The sequence below is a fragment of the Monodelphis domestica genome, chromosome 3, assembly GCF_027887165.1.
Source record: "Monodelphis domestica isolate mMonDom1 chromosome 3, mMonDom1.pri, whole genome shotgun sequence".
Classification (NCBI taxonomy): domain Eukaryota; kingdom Metazoa; phylum Chordata; class Mammalia; order Didelphimorphia; family Didelphidae; genus Monodelphis; species Monodelphis domestica.
In genome coordinates this window covers 437,304,591-437,331,968 of record NC_077229.1, presented here as the reverse complement: position 1 = coordinate 437,331,968, position 27,378 = coordinate 437,304,591, and the positions used below count along the sequence as shown (strand labels likewise).

The window sequence follows — 27,378 nt, the reverse complement described above, 5'->3', positions numbered from 1 at the left end:
CTTTTCATTATAGACTCCCCTGAGGGGACAGGAAGTTGTTGGAAAAATTAGAAACTCTTTAGCCATTTGAGTAGTCCCCTAGTCTCTGGGATGCCTGGGCAAGGTGACCAAGAGTGAGCCTGACCAACTCTATTGCAGTTTAGAGAGGCGAAGGTATCTTGATCCCCACAATTCCTTCTCCTCCAACTTAGGGTGTAGAAACTTGACTCTACTTGCTTCCGGATCTCCCCGTCTTCTGAAATTGACCTGCCTTTTTTTTTTTTAATTTATTTTCATCAAGGAGAAGCATAGCATTTAGAATAAAAATACTCCGAGGATGAGAGAGAAAAGGGTGGAAGTTACTTTAGAGCTTAGATAACCCCAGTCTCACAATTTACAGCTGAGATAACTGAGATTCCCAGAGAAAATGGTTTGTTCAACTTGCCTAATTCTTGTCGATTTCTGCAGCGCTGTTTTCTGGTGGTCCGGACGAGGGCTACCAATGGTAGAAACTACCATTAGTTGAATAAATCAGTAGTTTGGTGAGGTCAATGGTTCTCAGGAACGTCCCTGGATGGAGTGATCTTCCTGTGCTCCCAAACCATGTCTGCTATTTCCTCTCTTAGCCCCATGCTTCTAAAACCATTTTGTATCTGATAAAGGTTGGCCAAGGCAGCAAATCCTCTGGCACCTGACCCATTAGAATTTGTTTAAAAGGCAAAAGAGGCAGTGATTCTACGGAGCAAAAGTGATGAGGTAAAAGAGGAAACTGAGCTTTTTGTTAACTGGCCTGGGGAGAAGCAAGTAAGCAGTAAGCTTCCTTGTGTCTGCCCTGTGCTAGACACACAGAGACATAGATAAAACATCTCTTGCTCTCAAGAAGATTATGATTATCAGAGAAAATATCATTTATATATAGCAGTATATAAAGAATAAATAAAACTAAATGCAAGGTCCTTTAAGATGGGGAGAGAGTATTGGCGGTTGATATAGGAGGGCAGACAGGAGATGGAATCACTTTAGTTGAAAGACAAGGACAAGAACAAAAGAGCAGGAATAATTTTTTTAGGTCAGTTACATTTTTCCAAAAACTGGTAGAGCTTGGAATTGTGTACACTTCCCTGATTTGCTCTAAGGCTTGTCCTGACTTGCTATTAAGCTCTATCCTGTATTTCAGGCCAAGCAGTCTTCAAGTTCTCAAGGAACTAAACTTCAGAAGAGAGGAGCTACAAACACATTGAAAACTGAATATGATACTGAATCGTCTCACAGGCAATTTAAGTGAGCATTTTATGTTCCATTAAGCATTTTCAAAGGAGAAGTAAATTAATTCCTTCACTGTGCACGCTGGCTGCATAACAATCTTTCCTAGCTTGAAAAATTCCTTTGAGTTCTAGTAAAATTAAATGTGGATTGCTAGAACATATGATCATGAAGTGTTTTAGCCAAAAATAATTACTTCCTTTTATGTAAATACTATTGTAGAGGGCACACTCTGTGCTGAATTTTTACGCCACCTTGTCCTAAAACAAGCCACTTGGAATTTTGCTTTGCAGAGTTCAACTATGGGTACCTCTTGTTTAGGAACTAAAATAATAATACTAAAAGGACTAAAATAATAACAATAATAATAACAGCTAGCAGTTAAGGTTTGCAAAATGCTTTACAAATATTATTTCATTTATTCCTCACAGCAACCTTGGGAGGTAGCTGCTATTATTACCATTTTAGAGATGAGAAAATTAAGACAGTAGTTAAGTGATTGATCCAAGGTCACACAGCTAATATGTATCTGAAGTAATATTTGAACTCGGGTCATCTGACTCTAGCCCACACATTCCATCCATTCTGCCATGTTAGTTGTCTCTAAAACTTTTCAAAAGTTCTTTCTCACTTTTACCACCCTCTGAATTCTAATGAATGCTTCTATTTTAATTCATTCCATACCTCATCTGGGATTTAAAGTTGTTGATACATATAGAAAAGAAACTAGAAATATGGAAAAAATTAACATTTGAAAGATGGCCTTTTTTTTTGCTTTTTTTTTTACTTAAACCCTTACCTTCTGTCTTAAAATCAATACTGTGTATTGACTCCAAGGCAGAAGAGTGATAAGGGCTAGGCAATGGGGGTTAAGTGACTTGCCCAGGGTCACACAGCTGGGAAGTATCTGAATCCAGATTTGAACCTAGGACCTCCTGTCTCTAGGCCTGCTCTCAATCCACTGAGACACCCAGCTACCCCCCTAAAAGTTGGCAGTTTTGAAGCACAAAGGTACCCTCTGGCATTAAGTTATAACATTCATACTGGGCCAAAAACATCATTGAACAAGAGATGAATGTAGCTTATTTGCAAATGTGCATATATAAAAGGGTGGCTAGATGGTGCAGTAGATAGAATACTAGGTCTGGAGTCAGGAAGACTCATCTTTCCGAGTTCAAATTTAGTGTCAGATACTTACTAGTTTTGTGACCCTGGGCAAGTCACTTAACCCTGTTGATCTCAGTTTCCTTAACTGTAAAATGGAATCAGAGAAGAAAAGGGCAAACCACTCTAGAATCTCTGCCATGAAAATCCAATTATGAGAAAGAGCACCATCTACATCCAGAGAAAGAACTGTAGGAGTAGAAATGCAGAAGGAAAACACATGACTGATCACATGATTTGATGGGCATATGATTGGGGATGTTGACTTCAAATGATGAGTCTAGTGCAAATATTAATAACATGGAAATAGGTTTTGACCAATGACACATGTAAAACCCAGTGGAATTACTTGTTGGCTCTGGGGGTGAGGGGGGGGGGTGAGGAGGAGAAGGAAAGGACTGATTCAGGTAACTATGGAAACATATCCTAAATTAATTAATGAAATAAATTAAAAAAAAAAAGATTGGGTCATGGAGAGTTGGACATGACTGAAACAACTGAACCACAATATTATAGAATAACCATGTTTCTGAATGGTACTGTTTTTAGTTTTTCAAGCAACAGATTCCCAAAGATGCTCAGATATTGTGTTTGCCTCATTTACAAGGTGTGACTAGAAAATTTTGCTTCAGTTGACTCTTCTCTCTGTAGTACTACCACAGAGGCAGGATGCCCTCACTCCACTAAGATTCTAGTTGTTGTTGTTGTTGTTGTTTTCATTTAAATGCCAGAATTGACTTTTAGCAAAGCTTGAATTTTGATTTGGATGGATGAGTTTGGGGTGATGGGGAGAATAATTGGGGGCGAAATCAGAATACTGTCTTTGTTCTTTTTCAGCATCCCGTCTCCAGTACCAAAACAAAAGAAAATAAACCCAAAAAGCTTCTAAGGAATCTCAGACAGATCTAACTACCCCTACAAAATGAATAGGAAGAATAATTGAACATCAGGGCTGGGTATGGGATAGTACCTAGACTGTTGATTTGCCTTCATGAAAAATGATCTAACTCTATATAGTTATATAAACAAAATTACATAGAAAATAATAATAATCCTTCTATTTCCATTTTTCTGCTGATGCATTCTGGTACCTTGGAAGAAGATCTTTCCTTCTCTCTGTTGGTTCTTCTAGAGGTTCTGAAACTTTTGGGGGGGACATGGATCCTTTTTGGCAGTGAGGTGTAAAGTCCATGAACCCCTTCTCAGATTAATCCTTTTAAATTCTTGACACAAAATACATAGGATTACAAAGGCAACCAAATTATATGAGAATACAGTTTCATCAGAATTTTTAAAATAGTTTTCAACCTAGATTAAGAACTTCTGATTTCTATTAAGATTTATTCTACTTCTTCCAGACTTACTTCACACCCAACCACCCTCAATGATCTCCATCTCTGCAGTCCTACAGCATTGTCTATATTGAACAATTTGATTCTATGTAATAGGTTCCAAAGTTTATAAATGGAGTGTATCCCAAGAGTTTATTTAAAAGTTACTTTGGAAATTGGAATGCATTTTCTCCATAGAATCATTGTTGTTAAATAGTGGTTAGATTCTTAGTCTAGACCACAAAAACTGACTTTTAACTCATGATAATTGAGATGTAGCACTAGACTGACTTCTAGAAACAGAAATCATTTGGAAAAGGAAGGAGGGGGGAAAAGATTGTTCCTTCTTTACTAAGAAGTTGATTCTGGGGAAAATGAAAACCTATGAATCTTTTCCCTTTTGGACACTCTGGTTTGTTGGTTTGTTTGTTTTTTTCCTACACCATCTCTTGCTCCCAAGGACACCTCTCCTCTCATTCTGCCTGAAGTTTAATTCTGTGACAATTCTACCAGTACAACTCAGTCTGTGCAAAGCGCCTCCCATACTAGAATTGTTTGTTTTTTTCCTTCTCTCTTCAAAGCAGTTGGAATGTGTTTTTCAGGCTCATCCTGCTAGGATTTATCAGTGTGAATGTAAGGAACTCAGAAATCCCATCATGCCTAGTCTAGGATTCTTATTTCTGCCTGGAACAACAAATAGAGTTAGGATCTTAGTTTAGATAAATGGGACCTCACTGGCCATCTGGTCCAACCTCCCTCATTGAAAGTAAAGAAAAACTGGGGCAGCTAGGTGGCACAGTGGATTGAGAACCAGACCTAGAGTTGAGACATCCTGGGCACAAATTTGGCCTCAATTACTTCCTAGCTGTTATGACTCTGGGCAAGTCACTTAACCCCATTTACCTCTCTTCTGCCATGGAACTGATACTTAATATAGCTTCCAAGATGGAAAAAAAACTTCATTTAAAAATGAAGCTAAGGAAACTGAGACCTAGAAGAGTCAAATGAGTTGTCCACAGTCCCAAAGGCAGTAAGTAGAAAAGAGGGAATTTGAACTAAAAGGATGTGATGCCACAGTCAGTGCTCTTGCCTTTGTCTCACACTGCCCATTATACTTTCTTAAACTCTACATCCCTCATTTTGCTTTTTACTACTACTTGTATACCTCTAAAGTGTCTACTCTGTTCTGAGAATATAGGAGATCTCAATAAAATAAAAATATTGATTGGAAACAAATACAGTTATTTAAAGGTATCTGCCTTTCCCTCACATGGAAAATGTCCCCAAAGTCCTGGAGAAGTTTTTTTGAGCTATTAAAGGTCAAAGTTAGGTGGCATGGTCGAAAGAATGCTGGACCTGGAGTCAGGAAGACCTGAATTTAAATCCAGCCTCAGACACTAGCTGTGTATGTAACCCTGGGCAAGTCACTTAATCCCACTGGCCTCAGTTTCCCCATCTGTAAAATGAGCTACAGAAGAAATTAGCAAACCACTCCAGTATCTTTGCCAAGGAAACTCTAAAAGATTTGGACATAACTGAAATGATTCCACAACAGCAACTATTGCACTAAAAGTTTAGGTACATTCTTTGTTATGTTTATCAAATTGAATTCTATTGCTAAATTGACCCAAAACATGCAGAGTACTTTAGTTTCCCTTTTTTACTTTTTTCTCTGGCTGACTCCCATTGTGCTCTGCCCTCCTTTGGGCTTATATTTCCTCTGGTAAACTATCCATCTGCTACTTAGTACTCTCTTACTCTTGATACATTTCCCCCTGACAACCACATTTTTGTACTACAGCTGTCAGATTCTTGATTGGAACAGGAATATATGTTTGTCTCTAGACCTGAGTGTACCAGACTTTAACAGCCAACTGCTGTTGAGAAGAGGAACCTAGAAAAAAATTTTACCCAACCTGCCAGGCGTGTAGCTATTGCCCCAGTAGACCTTCGCCTGCTGAGTCATACAAACACAGGTGAAGGAGTCAATCCCACCATTACTTGTTTCATATGGAATCTTCATGACTTTTGCACCTTGACTTGAAAGAGAGAAGTGACAGCTCCAAGTTTGTTTTCCTGCTGTCTAATTCTGACAGGGACCTGCTCTGTGTCTGGGAGATGCCATGGAAGGTCAAAACCAGGCTAGACATCCCACTGCTTCTGCTCTCTTAGGGATCAGCCTCAAGGCTCAACTTTCCTCTGAAGGCAACGCCATTCATTCAACCCTATCCATGAGAAATTTCAAAATGGGCACTGAAGGGGGATGTTAAGCCAATCCAAATTGTTTGCACTAGCTGAATCAATATCCACTTCCCCAACTCCCGCCCCAAAGATGACATTATTTTCCTAGTTTTGACCTAGTCCATTGATTCAGTAGGAATCCACTAAATCTCTCCTGTGCTAAAGTGGTACCTATTGACTTATGTTTGTTTATGTGCACATTCTTTGAAAGTTACTGGCCATCATGCTTAAACTGAAGGAGCCCTGTTTGGCTGGGGGATGTTGTGATTGAGTCCTATAAAGTATTTATAAACGATGAGATTAATGTCACGTAGTAGTAAACCCATCTAAGAGCTGCCCTCTGCCACGCCTAGATTTTGTAATTATGCATTCTTGCCTATTTTTTTTACAAGGGGAGAAGGGGAGGGACACGTGTGTCATTGTTTGGATTTCTTTTTCCTAATGGTTCTTCTTTCCCAACACCAGCCGATCTGATGGCCATCTGGTTCTGTTTTGGCCACTGAACATCTGTCCTGATGTTTTTGGAAATGAACTGCCCTCGGCAGTCTAAAAATAACCTGTGTGTGACTGATGAATGAAAGGGAAATGATCACAGCTTTGCCTTCCAGTGGAAATTGACAGAGAGAATGGAGCCAATGAGACTTTCTGGGGTTTTGAAGCTTAGATGTCTCCTGTCACATCTGCAGATTGTTTATCCCCAAGTGCTGGGAACTGTCTAAAGTATGACCTGAATTGGATGAAACCAATCCTCTTAAGATTATGCACTGGATATGCTATGTTTGTGGGATGAAGTGGGTGAGGATAAATCTCTGCAGCTTGAATGGTCTGCCCACGGGCTTGGAGAGCTGGCCAAGAGACAGTGCTCTGAAGCTGGGTATTATGTTAGTCATGGTGCATTCAAGGCGACATCTGAGAGGCGATGGAGACCAGTTTGAATGGTGTTTCTAAAACATACCTCTTTTGTAGCCTGGTCCACTGACTAATAGCATAGAAACAACTTTGTTAATCTCTTAGCAAGAGGTAGGTTTTTGCTGCAGCTTGGACCAACATGTCCTTCATCTGTTCTTCAGCTCTCAGTTTGGAGAAGGGGAAACCTGTGTCTCTAAAGCAGAGAAAAATTCACTGTTGCTTTTCCCCAGAATTTTCATAAATTAATTAGATATTTTTAAACTCTGAAAAATTAAGATCATAGGATTATAGGCTTAGAATTAGAGGAGATTATCTAATCCAGTCCCTTCATTTACAGATGAAGCAATCAAAGCCCAGAGAGGTTAAGGGATTCATTCAGAAAGTTGCACAGGATTCAAACCCAAGTCATGTTACTCTGATCTTCCAAAAAATAAAACTCTCCACTGTAGCATGTTGTGTTGTAAAAATGATGTGAAAGACATTAAAGATAACAATAATTAAAGGACAGGGCAACTGTATCACACAGGTCTTTATAGTGTCACCATTTCAGATCCTATGATTCTGTTTTAAAATGCCATTTACTACCTCCCTACCCTCCATCATTTGTTTTGTTCTGTCATTTCAGTCTGACTCTAAATGACCTTATTAAGAATTTTCTTGGTAAAGATATTGGAGTGGTTTGCCATTTCCTTCTGTTTTCAGGAAATTGTGGCAAATAGTTAAGTGACTTGCCCAAGTTCTCACAGCTATTAAGTGTCTGAAGCCAGATTTGAACTCAGATCTTTCTGACTCCAGGTGTAATGCTCTATCCTCCTATGCTACCTAGTTGTCCTTCATCATGCCAGGAATTTAAGGTACTATTTCAAAGAGCTATGATTTCATTGGTATGGGTACTCACCATCCTCTCAGTCACCCAAGCTCACACCCTTGTTCTCACCCTGATTCTTCACTCCACTCAACAACCCACATGGCTAATCCTTTGCTGAATCTTGTATCCACAACCACAATATCTCTTGAACATGTACCCTTCTCTCCACTCCCACAACCACAATTGCCTCTGGCCTTGACTATTATAGTAGCCTTCTAATTGCTTTCCCAGTGTCATTTCCTTCCATTCCAATCCATCTTTTAATCAACTACTAAAGTGAATTTTCTAAAAGGCAAAGGCAGCTCTGATGCATCCTCTACCCCTGCTCAGTGAACCCCAACATCTCTCTTTATCTTAAAGATCAAATATTTAACCTTCTGGCATTTAAAGTACTTTATAACTCAGCCCCATTGTGCCTTTCCATTTTTCTTTCCATTCTAGCCACACTAGCCCACTTGGGATTCCTCGGACACAGCATTCCTTCTCTAGACTCTTTGTCTTTGTAATAACCCTCCCCAATCCTCATTTCTAGTAATATTCTACCCCTTCACCTCTTTCTCTTCATTTCTCTTGCTTTCTTCAGAACTAAGCTCTGGTTCCACAGATGCTAGTGCCCTCTCCTCCTTGTTTACCTTCCATCTCTTCTATACACATCTTTTTCTAAAATTCATACTTTCTGTGTCAGAATTGATACTAAGTATTGTCCCTAAAGCAGAAGAGTGATAAAAGCTAGAATTGGGATTAAGTGACTTGCCCAGGGTCACAAAACTAGGGAAGTGTCTGAAGCCAGATTTGAACCTAGGACCTCCCATGTCCAGGCTTGGCTCTCTATTCCCTGAGCCACCTACCTGCCCTCCCCAATATATTTTGTATAAACCTCATTACTGACATGCTCTTTCCTCCATTAGAATATATGCTCCTTGGTGGCAGGGATTGTGTTTGCCTTTCCCATTCCTGATGCTCAGGCATAGGCAAGGCACATTGTTCTTAATAAAGGCTTTTTCACTGACTGACTATTAGATATTATCTCTCAGATGTTTGGGGGCATCTCAAACTCAAACTAAAATAAACCTATATTTGCCCACAAAACCAGTCCTTTTCTAAACTTTCCTATTTCTGTGGAGAAGCACTACCAGCCTTCCAGCTTTGAGATCTTAGATATCCTTGATTCTCCTCTCCTTCAACCTCACTATTCATTCAGTTGCCAACATTGTTTGAGTCTCCCTCTACAGTATCTACTCTTACCCAGCTTCTCTTTTAGTTAAGCTTCCCCAACCACCAGTCCCTCCTTTCTCCTAGTAACTGACAAAGATCTGACTCTATCTGCTCCCTGCTCCAAAATCTGAAATCATTTATTCCCTCTGGAATAAACAGCAAATTCCTTAGCCTGGCATTTAAAGCCCCTTACCATCTGTCTCCCACCTGCCTTTTCAGTCTTGTTTAATATTACTCCCTTTCATGTGCTCTCCATTCTAGCCAGACTGCCCTGCTAGCTGTTCTCTCTACAGATTTGCTCTCCTGCCTCCGTAACTTTGTACACCTGGTCCTCACATCTGGAAGGTGCTCCCTCCTCACCTTGACCTCATAGAATTCTCAGTTTGCTTCCAAGCTCAGTTCAGGTGTTGCCTCCCTTATGAAGCCTTTCCCTGGTCTTAACTATCATTGAGTCCCTCTGCCTCTTGAAATAACTTTGTATTACTTTGTCTGACTTATGCAAACACATTAATCCTTCCAGTAGAATGCCCTGGATGTCAGGGACTGTTGGCCTTTTGTCTCTATCCCCAGCACCAAGGCCAGTGTCTTGCACATAGCCCCCACTTGATAAATAGTTCATGCTTGCTAAATGCCTGTTAAATTGAATAAATTTTCAATTCAAAGTGCTTCAAAACTCTGAAAGATCTGTAATTTTAAAAAAAAATGTAAAAACTTTTTCTCTCAAATTACATGCAAGAATATTTTTATCCTTTTTTTTTTTAAGTTTGAGCCAAATTCTCACCCTCCTCCCTTTCCTTCTCTCCTTCCTGAGATGGCAAACAATCTGATATAGATTTTACATGTGTAATAGTGCAAAATGTCTCTCCATATTAGTCCTTTTGTGAAAGAGAACTCAAACAAAATAAAAGTGAAGAAAGAAAGTGACATAGAGTATGCCTCAGCGTGCATTCAGACTCCAATCAGTTCTTCCTCTGGAGGGGGATGATTCCTTCTCCAGAGTCCTTAAAGGTTTTCTGAGAAAATCTGTAATTTCATCAGTGTTAATATCCAGTCAGATTGCAATTCCTCTCCTCCTCAGTCACTGTCTAATGACTAGCTGTAGAAAGCAATCAAAACAATCATCCCTTTCTTCCCAACATTCTTATCACAGGGCTAGAGTTGCCAGAGTGTCTTTGACCTCTGCAAGCAGCGCCTTGAAGGATGTGGGATCAGCTTTACACCAAAGTGAAGCATCAGAGGGGACTAGACTATAAGACTATATTCTCACGTCCATATATTTCACTGGTGGTATTATCACTATAAGGAAATTCATGGTGAGGAAACTCTCTCTATCGAGGCAGACCTACAACTATTCTTTGGCTCATGATCTTAGTTTAGTTGTTTGGGAACACTGCAAAGTTTGGTGAGCAGAGTAACATAGACTATGTATCAGAGGCAAGTTGGTTATTATATATATATATATATATATATAATATATATATAAAAACATATATTGAACATATGAGTGCCACATACTGTGCCAGTCTCTGAATCAGAAAGTCATATACATATTTATGATATGTATATTTGTGAAATATTATACACATATGCACACACAGACATAAGCACATACTATATTTAAAAGATTTAAATAGACCATACAGATTTGTGCATATGAGATAAATAACATGTCATATAGGATATATAATTCAAGTGTTCTTGGATTATGTGGAAATTGAAACAGACTTCTGCGTTCAGTGGTTTGTGTTTATATTTTGAATTGTGAATTGTCCTTCTTCAAAATATCCCCCAAAAGTGGGGTACAGGCACTAGTTTCTTCTAGTTCTTGGAACTTGATGGGCTATATGACTCTGAACTTATTTTGTATCTTTTTGACAGAGATAATGGAGTTGTTTGCTATTTTATTTTCCAACTTATTTGACAGATAAAGAAATAAAGGCAAACAGGGTTAAGTGACTTGCCCAAGATCACACAGCTAGTAAGTGTCTGAGGCTGGGTTTGAAATCAGGAGGATGAGACCTTTTGATTTCAGTCCAGGAACTCAGTCCACTGTGCCATTTTAGCTGCCTGGCAGTTAATTGTCTGACAGACAATTAATTGGATTTAACCCACAGTAGGTCAGAATTCTGAGCCCAAGTGATTCACCAGTGTCAGCCTCCTGAATAGCAAGAATTACAAGCATGTGCCACCACAAGTGTAATACCTAGGCTGAGCCTTGAGACAGTCATGTGGAGTAGATGGGGTAGGTATTAAGGATGCCAATTTTACATGTGAGAAAAGAGAGGCAATAGGAAATATGGAGACTTTCTACGGAAGTCCTAAGGTGAGGCAGCATGCTGTAGTGAAAAGTACAGTAGATTAAGGATCAGGAAACCAAGAATTTCATCCTGGATTTGCTACTAATTAGTTAAATCAGAGTAGCTAATGAACATGTGCTGGCAAAGCTGGGGAAGGCGTCTCCAAGTTTGTGATTGTCTCATGTCCCTTCTGGGCAGCTAGGTGGTGCAACTGGGCTTGGAGTCAGGAAGACCTCAGTTCAAACACAGACTCAAGACACTTACTTACCACCTGTGAGACCCTGGGGAAATCACTTAATCCTGTTTGCCTCACTCATCTGGAAAATGAGCTGGAGAAGGAAAGGATAAAATACTCCAGTATCTCTGCCAAGGAGATCCTAGAAGGGGCCATTTAGAGTCAGACAAAACTGACAGGACTGAACAATTATCCTTTCTGGATCTAAATTTTGTGATTTTTCTTATTAGCCAAATAGAAGTTGTTTGACTAAGCAGCCTTTTTTTTTATTCACTGTTTTATTACTTTGTATTGTTCTCAGGTGACTTCAAGGGCATACTTCCTCCTTTCCACTCTGTTTGATTGTAAATTCCTTGAGGACAAGGAAAGATATTCTACTTCTTTGTTTTTCTTGTCATCTATCTGGTTACTCTTTATATGTCAATTGTCCAATATTACTAATCAACTAATTCAGAGAATTAGTGGCATTACAGATATTCTGAGAATTTATTGTTGTTTTGTTTGGGCTGATAAAATCATTACTATGTAGAAACACAGATAAACAGAATGCAGTCAGCTTGTGTGTTAGAGAGACCCTGGCTTTGATGGGAAATTCACACCAGAGAAATGATGGGAGCAGCAGGCAAACAGTGAATGATGGCATGGATTAGCTGGTTTGTATTGATCATTTACCATCAGCCAAGGAACTTGTGAAAGTCCAGGAAATGTTTATGTGTACAGGTTCTTAGCTGGGAATGAACAAATCACAAGGTATTTATTTCTTAAAGGTGCTTTTTAAATAGCATGTATATTATAGAGAGATTGTGTCATGAAGATGTATACCATTTACCTGAGGAAAGTCTTCCTTTACCTAAAGGAAACTTACATGTGTAAGACTAAAAATGAATACTCCAAGTATTTAAATTTATGGGATTTAATAACAACAAAGAGAGAGAAAGGAGTTCCTTCAGCCAAGTGGGCAGAGGAAAAGAGCCAGAGACCCACAAGTCTACTGTACTCATGCCAAAGAAATAGCCCCTGCAGCACGGGTTTCAGCAAATTTATAAACAAACCCACACCAGGATGCAACACAGGGACACCAGAAAAGGGAACCCTGGGAAGAGTAAAGAATGCTGGGAAATGAAGTCCCCAGGGTACAAATTTTTAAAACACACACATGTAAATACCAATTTTGTGTGTTCTTTGAAAAGATTGCATAGGACAGGGGACAGCTAGGTAGCACAGTAGATAGAGCACCAGACCCAGATTCTGGGGGACTTGGATTCAAATCTGACCTCAAATACTTCCTAGCTCTGTGATCTTGGGCAGATCACTTCAACCAGATTCCATAGGTCTTATTGCTCTTGTGTCTTAGAATTGATACAAAGACAAAAGGTAAAGGTTTAAAGAAAAAAAAAGAGTGTATGGGACTAAAAAAGGGCAGAAGCCAAGAACCAGAACAATGTTCTTTTTTCATTGCTAGTCCTTAAAATTATCTGCTAATAATATGCTTTTTTTCTTTAAAGTAAACTTCATGCCATCTGATTTCATATTAGTGGAAAAGATTCCTGAAACTGAAGTCAAAACATCTGGCTTCAAGTTTCTCCTCTACTAGCTAACTAAATGATCATGGACAAGTTATATGCCCTCTGAACCCGTTCCCATATCTGTAAAATGGAAACAATTATAATTGTACCGACTATATCACAGGACTGTTTTCAAGATCAATTGAGAAATTATGAAATGGCTAGAAGGATAAGGTGGAATCAGATTGTGAGGGACTTGAAATAACTTGAGAAATTTATATGTATTTTTATTGACAGTAGGGAGCCACTGAACATGACTGAGCAAGAGAGCAACCTGAGTAGACTTGTTCTTCAGGAAACTTGTTTTGACTCTTGGATGAAGGATAGATATGAGGAGTCCTGAGCATCAGAACAAAATAGGTCATGGTGACAATCTCTTTTTACCCTAATTGCTGATATGCTGTAGGTGAACTTAAGGCACAACATAACATGCATGTTTTCCTATGTAGTTATTTCTCTTTTCTGCTAATTCAGTGGCACCGAAAGTTACCTTTCAGGATGTTCTGTTCCTACTTTTTTCTGTTTTCTTTATTTTTCCATGTAATATAATATGTCAGGCTTAGAAGACACACCTTAAAGTATTTCTTCTACTTATGCCATTAATACATATTTTACCTCATGTAATTCAGTTCAAGAAATACTTATTAAGTACCTACTATGTGAAAGCACCTGATGTTCTACTATAAAATGAAGACCCCTGCACTCTACAAATAGAATAACTAATCAGTACCTAACTAGATCCTATAGAGGTTTCCATGGTATCCTCAGGAGAGTATCTGGTAGTAATATGGTGGTAGGGTAGATCGCTGGAATAGGAGCTGGGATACCTGAATTCTCCTATGTGTTCTGTCTCTCACTAATTTTGTGACCTTAGAAAAATCATTTTTATTTATTGGAGCCTCCATTTCTCTATCCTTTGAAAGAGAAAGCTGGACTTGATGGCCTCTCTGGTTCCTTCTGCCTCTCAAGATTGGTGATTCTATTCTAGACCAAGGTTGACTGTTGTATTGTTTAGGTCTGGAAAACAGAGACTATGGAGAAAATGAAGAACCCAAGCCAGAAATAGGTTGGAATGCTAATTGTCTAAGGCCTCCCCACAGAATAATATTCCACCCATATAATGGGTACCAATTGAGGTAATAACATGCAAATTCTGGAATACTTTCCCTGCAGGATTGTAATGTGTGTCACGGTACTATAGAAACAAGGGGAAAAAACTGGGAATTTAATGTTGTCTCTGATAATTACTGTTTATAGTCTGGAGGCAAGATGATTATATAACATTGTTAAACCAAATTAAATGACCTGAGGCATGTGTTTTGATCATTTTTATTTGCGTGTCTCTTCCTGAGCCCTCCAGATCTTTCTTTACTTCTTATAGTATCCTGAACATAAGGCTTGCTCAGTCCTCAACATTTATAAAAATATATTCAACAAGGCTAGCCTAAGAATTTGTTTTTTAGTTAAGGGATCAACTCCTAACCTTATATTGGCTCTCGCTCCTCATCTTAGCCAAAGCTCTCTCATTTACCAATATTGAAACATTTTCGCTTTCTGAAAGAACTACTGATAAATAATCTAACCAAATTTGGAATAAACTAAAATTTAAATTCTTTGAATTTTGTTTTAAGTAATATGATCATTTTTTTACAAAGCTAAAATCAGAATACCACACTTGCTTTGTCTCCTTCTGAATTGTTCTATATAAAGATCCAATCCTCTGATGCTGTTTTCTCTTAGTTTCTAATTCTGCTGAGCTTATTCTATATTCCTTCAAAACAACTTTCCATATTTCTTTGAAGTCTTCATAGTGTCAGTTTTATGGGCCACAATATTATAGTATATGGGTATATCTTAATTTATTCAACCACTTCCCAATTTGATCAAATGTTTATTCCTACCCTTCACTCTCCTACATGCAACAGCTTAGCATAGCTAGAAAACACAAGAATTACAAGATTGTAGCTCCTTTTTAGTGTTCATCAGATATAGGACTCCATCTTCTCCCTCCATGCCTTCACAGTAACTGGTTCTCATGCCTAGAATGTATTCCCTCCTCATCTTTGCGTCTTCAGAACCATTGGCTTTCTTCAAGGTTCAACACCGAGGCAAATAGGGTTAAGTGGCTTGCCCAGGATCTTATAGCTGATTCAGTACCTAAGTTCAAATTTGACTATCTTCTCACCCCCAGACCTGGGTACTCAATTCACAGTGCCACCCAGTTACCATGAAATAAAGAGTAGTTATTTGGGGGGGGGGGGAACCTATTTGAATAATAATTTATCATATATTTATATTTGCATAATATACAAATATATTTATATAAAGAAAAGCAGTGTGGCATAATGGATAAAGATTTTATCTTGAAGCCAGCATGACTAGGAATAAAATCTTGCCTCTAAAAATCATTGGTTCTGACCCTGGACAAGTCATGAAATTTAGTTTTCTAGGTAGATCTTTCTTTTTCCAACCTTTCTTTCTTTTTTTTTTTGTTTTTAAACATTATTTTATTTGGTCATTTTCATACATTATTCATTGAAAACAGAGATCATTTTCTTTTCCTCCCCCCCTCCTCCCGCCACCCCTCCCCAGCCGACACGTGATTCCACTGGGTATCACATGTGTCCTTGTTCCGAACCCATTTCCTTGTTGTTGGTATTTGCACTAGGGTGTTCATTTAGAGTCTCTCCTCATTTGTGTCCCCTCCACCCCTGTAGTCTAGCAGTTGATTTTCCTCGGTGTTTTTACTCCCACAGTTTGTCCACTGCTTAAGGATAGTGTTTTTTCTCTTAGATCCCTGTAGATTGTTCAGAATCACTGCATTGCTACTAATAGAGAAGTCCATTACATTCTATTGTACCACAGTGTATCAGTCTCTGTGTACAATATTCTCCTGGTTCTGCTCCTTTCACTGCATCAATTCCTGAAGGTCATTCCAGTTCACATGGAATTCCTCCATTTCATTTTTCCTTTGAGCACAATAGTATTCCATCACCAACATATACCACAATTTGCTCAGCCATTCCCCAATTGAAGGGTATCCCCTCAATTTCCAGTTTTTGGCCACCACAAAGAGTGCAGCTATGAATATTCTTGTACAAGTCTTTTCCTTATTATCTCTTTGGGGTACCAGTCCAGCAGTGCTATGGCTGGATCAAAGAACAGACAGTCTTTTATCACCCTTTGGGCATAGTTCCAACCTTTCTTTCTTAACATGAATTATAAGGCAAAAGATCAGCAATACTCAGGGTCACACAACTAGGAATTGTTTCAGACTAGATTTGATCCCAGCACCTTCCATCTCTAGGCCTATTCTCTATCCATTAAGCTATCTATCTGCCCTCACAACATACTTTTAAATTTAATGCATTATTAACATTTTAATATATAATTTTCTTATATCTAGATAATAAACAAAACAATAAATCAAGCCTTGATTTGTGTAGTATTTCTGGTTTCCAAGGTGTAACAAATTTTCACACTGAAAATTTAACAATTGGCCCTTGAGAACTAGCTCCACTCTGGTTAGGAGACTCTATATGCCAGTTTAGACCCACAGCTTTTTGAAACTAGTAGACTTAGAGAGTTGTGGTACATCAAGAGGTAATAAAACCCAGGTCTTGTGACTGCCAAGCTGAGGGCTCTTTCCAGAATCTTGATAGTAAAACTTCTGAGAGAAGCAAAAAAGTCACTGATGACCTTAAGTTCTGTTTGCCCCCTATGAACCCTCTTCTTCATGTGACACACCCATGTAGCGGTTCCATTAGGTTCAGAGAATTCTTGGGCAATGGCTCTTTCAGCAAATAACGAGGAGCCATCACCAGAGAGCCTCTCCTCCAGGGCCCCTTGGTCTAATCCTGTCTTTTGTCTGTTTCAGATGAGTGAGGCTCAAGATAACAGCTGTCCTGAAGGATCCCGGGAGAGCTGCAGAAGCCCCAACCTGGGGAGCAGCCTGATGAAGTTCCGAAGTCGCTCCCAAGGTGAGTCCTCTCTGAGGGACAGAAAGGGTTCTGCTCATGAAAAGGAGCTTGGAATACAGTACAAAGATCCAGTCTGGGAGGTAGATAGACAAATCAGTTAAGGAGAGTTAGCTATTTCTTTCCATCAAACCCTTAAATAGTTTAGTTTGTTTGGAGTTTGGCAATGGCAGTGTTTGCATTGAACTTGGCTTGAAGCTGAAGCTTTTTATTGGCAGGATGATGAGGTTGGGGAATGTTGATGTCTCTGTTTACTTTAGCATAATCTTAAATTTCCTGCCTATTGGGTTCAGTTTATTTCAGTGAGGCTTTTTAGAAGATGATCACACCAACCCAGGAGAATATTCATGGTGGCACATATGAATATACACAGATGTCCTTACTCCAAAAAAACAAAGGAGAGAAAGAACTTTTCTATCACCAATCCACATTTACTCTTCATCTCAAATAACCAGAAGCAGAACTAGGGTAGTCAAAGATCTTGCACCAAATAGTTTGCTGCCTTCCCAATCTCAGTGGCAAATTCTTAAATTGACAGTCATTGAGAACTTTGACAGAGAGACTAGATTAATCCCCAGTGGGAGTGTTGAATACCATTCTGATTAAGTCTAGTACTTTCTTAAATGCTTTAGTTATACTGAATAGCATCTGTACCTGTTCCATAGAATAAGTCCCTTCCTTGTCGGCATTTTCCACCACTCATCCATTTGCTTTTTATGTTTTGTTTTTTTTTTCCATTTCGAATGGAAGAGGAAGACCTGTAAAGTAAAGAAGTTGAGTAAACTACTATATTGTGATTTGGCGTGGGGTGGAATGGGGGAGAGGAGAGTAGGTATCTACAACACAGAGGGCATGCAAGACAAGCACAAGAAAATTGATGCTGAACTTAGAAATGGAATTTTAGAAGAAAAGAATGGAGAGAGCTTATACTCCCAATTTAAGACTTACAAAGCAAGCGAACAGTCTATGCAGTATCTCACTGGATCCTCCAAATAGTCTGTAAGACTCAATACTGTTAGGATCCCCATTTTGCAGATAAGGACTAAAGCTGAGGTTAATTTTGGTCACCCAGTAAGTTTAAGGTTAGAATTTGAACGTGGAATCTTCCTGACTTGGATCCAATAGTCCGTCTAGATTTTGCCTTATTGTCTCTGAGGAAGAAATGGTTGATAGAGGTATGTAAATGCTGGCTTGATGTTATGCAACACCTCTGTTATGTCTTTCTCTGTTGTTATTATTATGTTCAGCCTTTTCTGTTATGTTTGACTCTTTGTGACTCCTTTTGAAGTTTTCTTGACAAAGATCATAGGGGTGGTTTGCCATTTCCTTTGCTAGCTCATTTGATAGTTGGTGAAAGTGATGAAAGCAAGATTAAATGACTTGTCCATGGGTAGTGTCTGAGGCCAGATTTGAATGCAGGAAGATGAGTTTTCCTAACTTTAGTCCCAGCACTCTCCACTGTGACACCTAGCTGTCCTGATACTAATGCTATGGAAGTTCAAATCTTCTATTAAATGTCTTACTCCTTTCCAGAATGAAAATCCCACACCAGAGAAATTTAGACAGAACTTTTAAAATGCACATTATTGGGAATTAGAGAGCATAATTATTGCTTCTGTTAGGGATAGGTCCTGGACATAAGTTATTGATTCAGGAACTCCCAAATGAAGAAACTCTCTGCCCTTCTCTAAAACTTTTATCTTACAGAGAGTTCCCTAGGGCACTGTAAGGGCCAGACTGATAGAGGTTAAAATTAAAGGGTTAGACTAAATTTATCAGAGTGTGGTCACCAGGAATTTAATTAATTCCAAATGATTTTTTAGCGATTTATTTATAAAATATAGAAAGTGTAAGTAAGAAAATCAGAGGATAGGGTAAGATATCTAACCTAACTCACTAAGTATTTGGCTCCAGCCCCTGGCTCAACCTAGGCACTGCTAATTAGTTCTCAGCTGGAGGGGCCTCAGCCTTGAGCCAAGGACCCGAGGATGAATAAAGCAAGAGCTTCAATCAAAAAATCTCTCTCAAGAGGGGAGGCCTCTCCTGAGGCAAGTCCCTTCAGAAAATCCAGGAAAGGAGTCCATCTTTTTCACTCACTTTGGTAGTTCAAAGAAAGAGATTTAAGAACAGTCTCACCAAGTCCAAGGTCTCAATTCCAGTAGGCAGATTTTTCATCAGCCTCCAACTCAAACTTGGAACTCTGAAGAACGAAGAACTCCACATAGGAAATTGTAACTCCTTCTTAAAGATGCTTCTTTTGTGTCACTTCCTGTGCCTTCCTCCACTTTTATGTGTACCAATTACAGCTAAAGCTTTGCTTAGGACGGCCCAGGGGGCAGGGGGTTCTGATTCTTCACCCACTATTGCACACATGGGTCACAGACCTCCCCCACTTAAGGATTAAATGGGATATGTACACTTTTGGTGATGAAATTTAAAAATGGACTGGAAGAGTTAGTACCATCTTCACAATTCCCCCTGTGATCACTTGGGAGTCTAGTCTCCCCAATTGATCATTTGACATAATCAGTCTTGTACCTCTAAAATCTTCTAACTATAGGTGTATACAATATTTTACTTTCTAAAAGGAAACTATAATAATAGATAAGAGGGAAATAGAAGAGAGAGAAAACAAAACCAACGTTTTGCTAGGTGCATTGACAAAAAACCAATTGGGAGCAGTTCCCTTTGGCATAAGAGTGTACATTCAAAATAAATGCATTTAACCACTTCAGTTCAATCAACTTCACCCCAGAGTTCATTCTGGATCTTCATGATGCAGTGTAGGGTTCTGCAGGCATCTTCCTCCAAAGTTCATTTTTCTGGATTCAAGGAGTTAGCAAGCTTCTTTTCCTGAAATTTTTTTCTCAAACAAATTTTTAAATTGTAGATTTTATGAAAATATATACAATCCCCCCCAAAGGAGGGTGTTAACCAACACCCAGATCAACTCAGAATGCATGGTTGAGTTATGGGGTTTATGAATCATTTATCAAAAGAAAAACCAAAAACATAAAAAGAAAAATAGAAGAAAAATTAAACTTTGGGAGAAAGAAAAAATTCAAAATCAGAATCAAAATATCAAAAACTATATATATAAAAATTTCTGAGTAAACAAAGAGTAAATTCCTAATAAGCCCTTATATTAGGGTCCAATTAAAGTAATTTCTGTCCCACAAGTCTGTAGGACAAAATGTGGTAATATTGCACTTATCCATTGTCAGCCAAGACTACAGGAAGTTGCCATACTATAAGAGAGGGAAAAGGGTTAGATTTTTGTGTGAAAGGGAAGTGTCATTCCCTGATCTGATTTTACCTTCACTCTCAGGGATAGGGGGAGCCAGGATGATAGCCAAAAATTTTCAGTACTTGTCTGAGAGTATTTCACAAGGAGTGTGGTACAAGGAATCCTGCATCTTAACATATGTCAAGCGTCACAACCTCGAGTCTCACACTAGGTTCAAGTCCTTTTATATTGGCGTAGAAGTTCATCAATCCTACCTGGATTGGTTTGGTCCTTTTTGACCTTGAGATCCTAGGCACTGTGCAGATTCTTATCAATCCCATTGGAATTGGTTGGTTTCCTTGTTCTTGTGCTTCTTTGTACTGTATAATGGCTCTTTTGTTCTCTTTTCTTTTTATCCCCAAATTATTGTAATTTTAGAGTTGGTTATGTTTACAAGATCCATTGAAGAGACTAGTTTTCCAAAGAGGTTAGAGACTTGCCCAGGATGTAGATCCAGTATGTTTCAGAGGTGAGACTTAAACCCAAGTCTTCCTGGATCTAAGACCAGCTCTCTATCCACTACCCCATGGTTTCACCTAATGGCACCTATGAAAATTATTATTAGACTAGATTTATGAAGGAGTCATGGCCCAGACAGAGGCAAGGATGCTGGGAATGTGGGTGGGTCAAGGTAGATGCAACCAAAATGAGATGAGGTGGAGCTGGAGGCTTGGGATATTTGTGTATTTGTGTGCATGTGTGGGTGGTGACAGATATGGTTCAGCAGGAATGCAGAAGCAATATAATATCCATCAATTAAAAGTAAATGCTATAATAAACTGAAGGTTTAGATAGTTTGGGGAATATAGTGGGGCATGTGGCTGGGTTTTGCTTTTAAACTGGTCTTTTGTATTGTCCTCACTGCCAGAGAGTTTAGCTTCAGAGTAAGTTAGATCCCTCATCATCTTGAAGGGAATTACTGTTGGGAGGTTTCTGGCAATACTTGAAAAATATCCTTCATCAGAATTTTGGGATAAAGGTTTTGTGGCCTTCTCATTCCCCTCTCCACCCCCCAGTACTGGAGCTTTATAAATGGGCTAATAAATTTGGGTAATGGATCAAGTCCAAGACCTTCCCTGGTAACATGAAATCAAATATGATATAAGCAAGTTTTACCTCTTATGTCCCTTATCTGGTTAATGGGCACATGAATAAAATTGAAGGTATGACTAATGGCAATTGTCAAATAAGATGATAGGGAAGCAGGACAGCTAGGTAGCTCAGTGGATAGGGCACTAGCTGTGTGACCCTGGTAATAACTCAACTCTATTTGCCTCAATTTTGTCATCTGAAAATGAGCCGGAGAAGACAATGACAAAGCACTCTAGTATCTCTGCTAAGAGAACTTAAATGGAGTCATGGAGTAATGGAGGCTATGGATAAGCGGGTGAGGGACCTCAAGACTGTGCCATATGATCATCAGTTGATAGAACTTGAAATGCTTAGACTACAGATGTGATGACTTTTCCATGTCTGAACTGTGGCATCATCCTTGATTCCTCACTGTCCCTCAGATGCCAATTCTTCATAACTTTACCTCTAGAAGATTTCTCTCATCTATCCATTTTTCTGTCCTCATATGGTCACAACAGTATCTCAGGCTTCTATCATCTCTTACTTTTACAATTGCAAATTCCCAGCTTTGTCTTTACCTTCTTCAGTCTGCCTTCAGTACTGCAGCCAAAGTGAGATTCTGAACACATCAGTTATCATTTTCTGCTCAGGAAGCTCCAATGACTCCCTGTTGCCTCTAGTATAAAATACAAATGATAAATGTCTCTAGAAATTTTCTCCAAACAGATTACTTTCCATTTTCTGTCAGCAGTTCTGTTTGGTATGGATACAAGGTGGTAATATTATGTCTCACTTAGAATAAGCTATTTACCTGAAGTCTCATCACTATGCAAATTGACTCAGTATTTTCTATTAAGCACATTCTCAACTGCTTCAGTGGCCTCTCCCCTATGATTGGAGAGTGGAACAATACACTCCTCCCAAAACCTTCCTTTATAGAGGGTTCTGAACTCTCAGAACTTTCTAGGTAACTCCATTTTCCATTAGCAATTCATCTTGGTTTTGATTCCACCAAACATCATGCCTCAGTGCCTTGGTACCCCACCTCAAACCCTCCTTCACTATGCTTTTGTTTACTTTTTTGTGTTTATTCTAGATGGTAAGCTTCTTGAGGACCTGGACTGTCTTTTCTTATTTATATCTTCATCATTTGGTACAATGTGTCTACTACATTGCAGGCAGCTAATAAACTCTTATTGAATTTCATTTGAGCTTTTAGTCCTTTATAAGTTAGTTACAGTATATCTTTACAATCCTATTACATTAGTCCTTTTCACACATGTCCCAGTCAAACTTGCTTAACTGCTCGCTTTGCATGACAATTCATCTGCCTCTATACTTTATTTTGGAATGTGTTCTCCCACTTCCTCTGCCTCTTAGGATCCCTGGTTTCCTTTAAAGCTCAACTCAAGTGGAGTTTTTGAAAAGTAGAGTTGTCTACTGTGGGAAGAAGTAGCAGTGTGTTTCTGCTTCCTCCGGATAATCAAGAAAAGGCTGGATGACCACTTAGCTGCATTATAGTTGGGATCCTCTATGGGGTTTGAGGTGGACTAGATGACCTCTTAGATCTTCACAATTCTGTGCTTGTCTGTGTTTAAGTAGGTTTCTCTTTTGTAATCAGCAATAACACTTAATGATGGTAATTATTCCCCTCCCTTATTCATGCCATACTCTTCCCTTTGTCATTCTGGTGTGGATGACACAATTAAAAATAATTATTGATGACCTGACATATATAAGGCACTCTACTAAGTGCCTGTAGGAGAAAAAAAATTAATTCCCTTAATGAATTATAGCCTAGATGGGGTGGATCAGCATCACCAGAGATAGACTGCATGTAAATATAGAAATAGATGCAAACAGATTGGATATAAATGCAGATAGATATAGATAAATGTAGATTTTACATATACATGTGCATATATGTATATCTTTTAAATATATATGTATATTATATATGTATATACATATATATATATATATATATATATATATATAGAGAGAGAGAGAGAGAGAGAGAGAGAGAGAGAGAGAGAGAGAGAAACTTTAAGTAGTAAGAAGAAGTAGCCAAGAGCAATGGGATTAGAAGGACCTGGTTTGAACCCTAGATTTCCCTTTTGGGAGTTGTATCATGTTAGACAAGTTACTTTACCTCTCTAAATCCTAGTCTTTTATCTGTTAAAAAAAATGAGGCATAGACTAATGGTCTGTAATATCCCTCCTATATCTGAAACTCTATGAAATATTGTCCTGTATTTTTAGTTACTCGTTTCCAAAATGTTGTCTACCAGGTTATGGCCATCTTTGGCTAGACCAACCCACAAACCCTGCAGACTTTTCTGTCTTTGTCAGTAGAGGATGAGACCTCATTAGATCCCAACATCTCAGAAATGTAAGGGGTTTTACAATCATAGATTTAAAACTAGAAGGGGACCATTAAAGAAACCATCACGTCTAATTGCCTCATTTTACATATAAGGAGATGGAACCATAGAGCAGTTAAGTGGCTTGCCCAAGGCCACCTGTAAGTGTCTAAGAATTTGAATCAAGGGTGAATCCCTGAGGCCAGCTAATATTTGATAGCTGGATGAGATTCACTTTTTCAGCTCTTACCTGAAAACCTCTTTCAGAGAGGGAGATCCTAGGCCCCTTTTGGCAGGCCATTGCACTTTTGGAGATCTCCAATTGTTAAAAAAAAGTTCTTCAAAGAAGAACCAGTAGAACATTGTACACAGAAATAGCAATATTGTATGATGATCAATTGTTTATGACTCAGCTATACTCAATAATCTGATGATCCAAGACATTTCCAAAGAATTCATGAAGCCAAATGCTATCCACCTCTAGAGAAAGAATTGATGGAGTCTGACTGAAGATCAAAACAGATTATTTTTTATTCTTTTCTTCATGGTTTTTTCCATTTTTTTATGTCTTCTCTCACAACATGACTAACATGGAAATGTTTTGCATGATATCATATGGATAACTTCTATCAAGTTGCTTACATCTCAGAGAGAAATAGAAGGGCAAAAGGGAGAAAAGTTGGAACACAACATAATAGAAAAGTAATGATGAATATTGTTTTACATGTAATTGGGAAAAATAAAATATTGAAAAAAAAAGGAAGTTCTTTCTTCAAAGGAATATAAATCTGATCCTCTGAAATTTGACTTCTTCCTCCTCCTCCTTTCTTTTGAGCTCAGATAGGCAAAGTCCACTCTCCGTTTTAAATCTCTGCCCTTCAGATATTTGTAGGGAGCTAGAATTCTTCCCCCAATGATTCTTTTCTCTGAGCTAATTTTCCCTAGTTCCTCCATTGGTCCTTTTCTGGAGGAATCCTAGGGTATTTCTCCATTCTGTCAATCCTTCTCTAGATGTTCTTTGGGTGATCAATTTCTTCCTTGTCCGGGACTTAGAACAGAATCCAGTATGATCTGTGGGGTCTGACCAGGGCAAGAGCCAACAGAGCTTTTACCTCTTTAGTGATGGATGCTCTCTCTTCATTAAGTTCAAGGCTTCATTATTGCCTCCTGATTACCTTGAAAACCACAGATAAAATCACAGGTTCTTTAAAGTAATATTAATTTATAAAATGTCAGAAAGAGGTGGCAAGTGTTAACAGAATTCATAATTTAGAGAAATCACTTTGAGCTTTGTTCTAAGGGAAGTGGAATTTGCATTAGACCTAGAAAAGTTAGTAGGGTTGGATAAATGGAAAAGACGGTGTGGTGAGAGGTGGAAGAGAGAGGAACATTCTAGATAGGAGAATGGTAAGCATGGCTTCTTCTGGATTCAGGAGTCAGTGAATGTTCTGAATGTATGTTCTCTTTGATGAAAGTGGTAGGATTCAAGCTTGGAAAAGTTGTTTAGGTTTTTTTGTAGAGGGTATGAAGTGCAATGTAAAGAAATTTTTTTTCTTTATTATGATGAAATAGGTTTGGTTCCAAGTTATTTAGATATGGGGCCATCTACTGTAAATACACCCTAGTTTATTTTAAGTTTAGTCTTTGATGTATTGGATTTTCTCACAATCAAGCATCCCTATATTCATCATCATGTAGGTATCACCTGAGTAATTTCTTAGTTTTTCTTCTTTCTTCTTTAAAGGGATTTTCTGGGCAAGTAGTGTAGTATAATAATGGGGTGGAATTGGACTAGAAAGTCCTGAGTTTGAACCACATATCTTGTACTTTCTAGCCATGTAACCATGAACAAATTCTTTAGATTCCCTTGGCTTCACTTTTCTCATCTGCAAAGTGTAGAGATTGGTTGAAATGGTAATAAGAACTGCAATTCAGTGCTTTAAAAGTTTGTTTTTGTTTCTTGTCCTTTATCCAAATGATCTCATTTGAGCTTCACAAAAACATTTTCAAAGTCAGTGTTTAGAGGTATTATCTCCATTTTACAAATGAAGGAACTGAGATTCAGAGAAGTTTAATGACTTGCTCAGATTCACATAACTAGTAAATATCAGTGTCATAATCTGAACTCAGTTCTTCTTTACTCCAAGTCCATTACTTTATTAATGTGCCACAAAAATAAGTGTCTAAAGGATATCAGTAGTTTTCAGATTAACAGCTGTATGAAAGATTGCCTTAAACTATTAATCATAAGAAAAATGTAAATCAATACCATTCAGATATTTTATCTCATACCTAGCAAATTAGCAAAGATGACAAATGCCAGGAATTGTCGGTGTAAAAGAGGGTTTAGAAAGATTGGGTACAGTAAGGCTGGTGAAAGTATTGGTTTAGGTATTCTATAAAGCAATTTAGGATTATGTGAAGAAATTGATTTAACTGTACGTACCTTATGTATCAGAAATCTCTCTGCTAGGCATGTATACCCTAAGGAAGTTAATGGCGAAAAAAAAAAGGTACCACATTCACCAAATTATTCATTTTGTAGAGTAGCAAAGAAGTGGAAACAAAGTAGATGTTCATTGATGGGGTAATGACTATAAACAAGTGGGCCATCACTGTATTATAAAAAACAATGAATATATGATCAATGCAGAGGAAGGAAGAGGAATAAGCATTTCCTAAGTGCCAGATATGGTATTAATCATTTTACAATATCTTATTTGATTATATATATATATTTCTGAGTTCTTCCAGTTTCTAGTACTCTGATCCATTATGCCACTTCGCTATCTGTAGAAAAGCATGGGAAAGTATAGAAATTGATGCAAAGTGACATAAGCAGAATGAGGAAAACAATATGTATAATGATTATAGTTATGTAAATAGAAATAAAAACAAAACAGTTTATATTTAATATTGTGAAATTATAATGCTAAGTTAGACCCAAATAAAAGATATTAGGGTCATCTTGACCTCTACCCCTTCCAAACCCAGCTAGGGAACTGTGGGTGTGGAACATTGCATGTAATGTCAAACTTTTTTTAATGTATTGGTTAGTTTTGCTAATCTATTTTTTCCCTTCTTTGCCATGAGTAATTGACCTCTGTGTAGGGGAGCATGGAGGAGTACATGGGGAAAATAGGTGATATAAAAAACAAAAGATATCGATATGATTATTTTTTAGAAAAGAATTATCAATTTAAAAAACTTTTAAAAAAGAAAAGAAGCATATCTGTCAAATAAGTTGGCGATGATCTGCTTTGACTTTGTCCATTCTAATAAATGTGGTGGTAATTCACATTGGTTTAAGGAGCACCCCAACATGTGTGATTTATTGTGCAGGTTATGCACCCTGATTTACGTAGAAGAGTTCCTAAAAAATTATAAACTATATTTTTGTAAGTCATATTTAAATGTACAAGGGAAATCTCACTCTTTAGGCATTTAATCTTATACCATGAATGGTAAATCCTAGTTTATATTTAAAAAACATTTATATGTCTCCAGATGCGGTTTCCAAGGACGTAAGGAGGACTGACAACTATATGTGATGATAAGATAAGGAGTCAGGTTCTAATTGGAGTCTGAACTCTAGTGTAGGTTTGTCTCTA

At 38.2% G+C, this 27,378-nt stretch overlaps 1 protein-coding gene across 6 annotated transcripts in view; it reads left to right on the top strand.

Annotated features, from left to right (window-relative positions):
* The window catches only part of PDZD2 (PDZ domain containing 2), a 514,756-nt gene that overhangs the window by 415,935 nt on the left and 71,443 nt on the right, over positions 1–27,378 (top strand). For all 6 annotated transcript variants that reach the window (XM_007487505.3, XM_007487504.3, XM_056824531.1 and 3 more), the window contains one exon: positions 16,945–17,047. In XM_007487505.3, the coding sequence (XP_007487567.1) occupies positions 16,945–17,047 (103 nt within the window). The remainder of the gene's footprint in view (positions 1–16,944; positions 17,048–27,378) is intronic.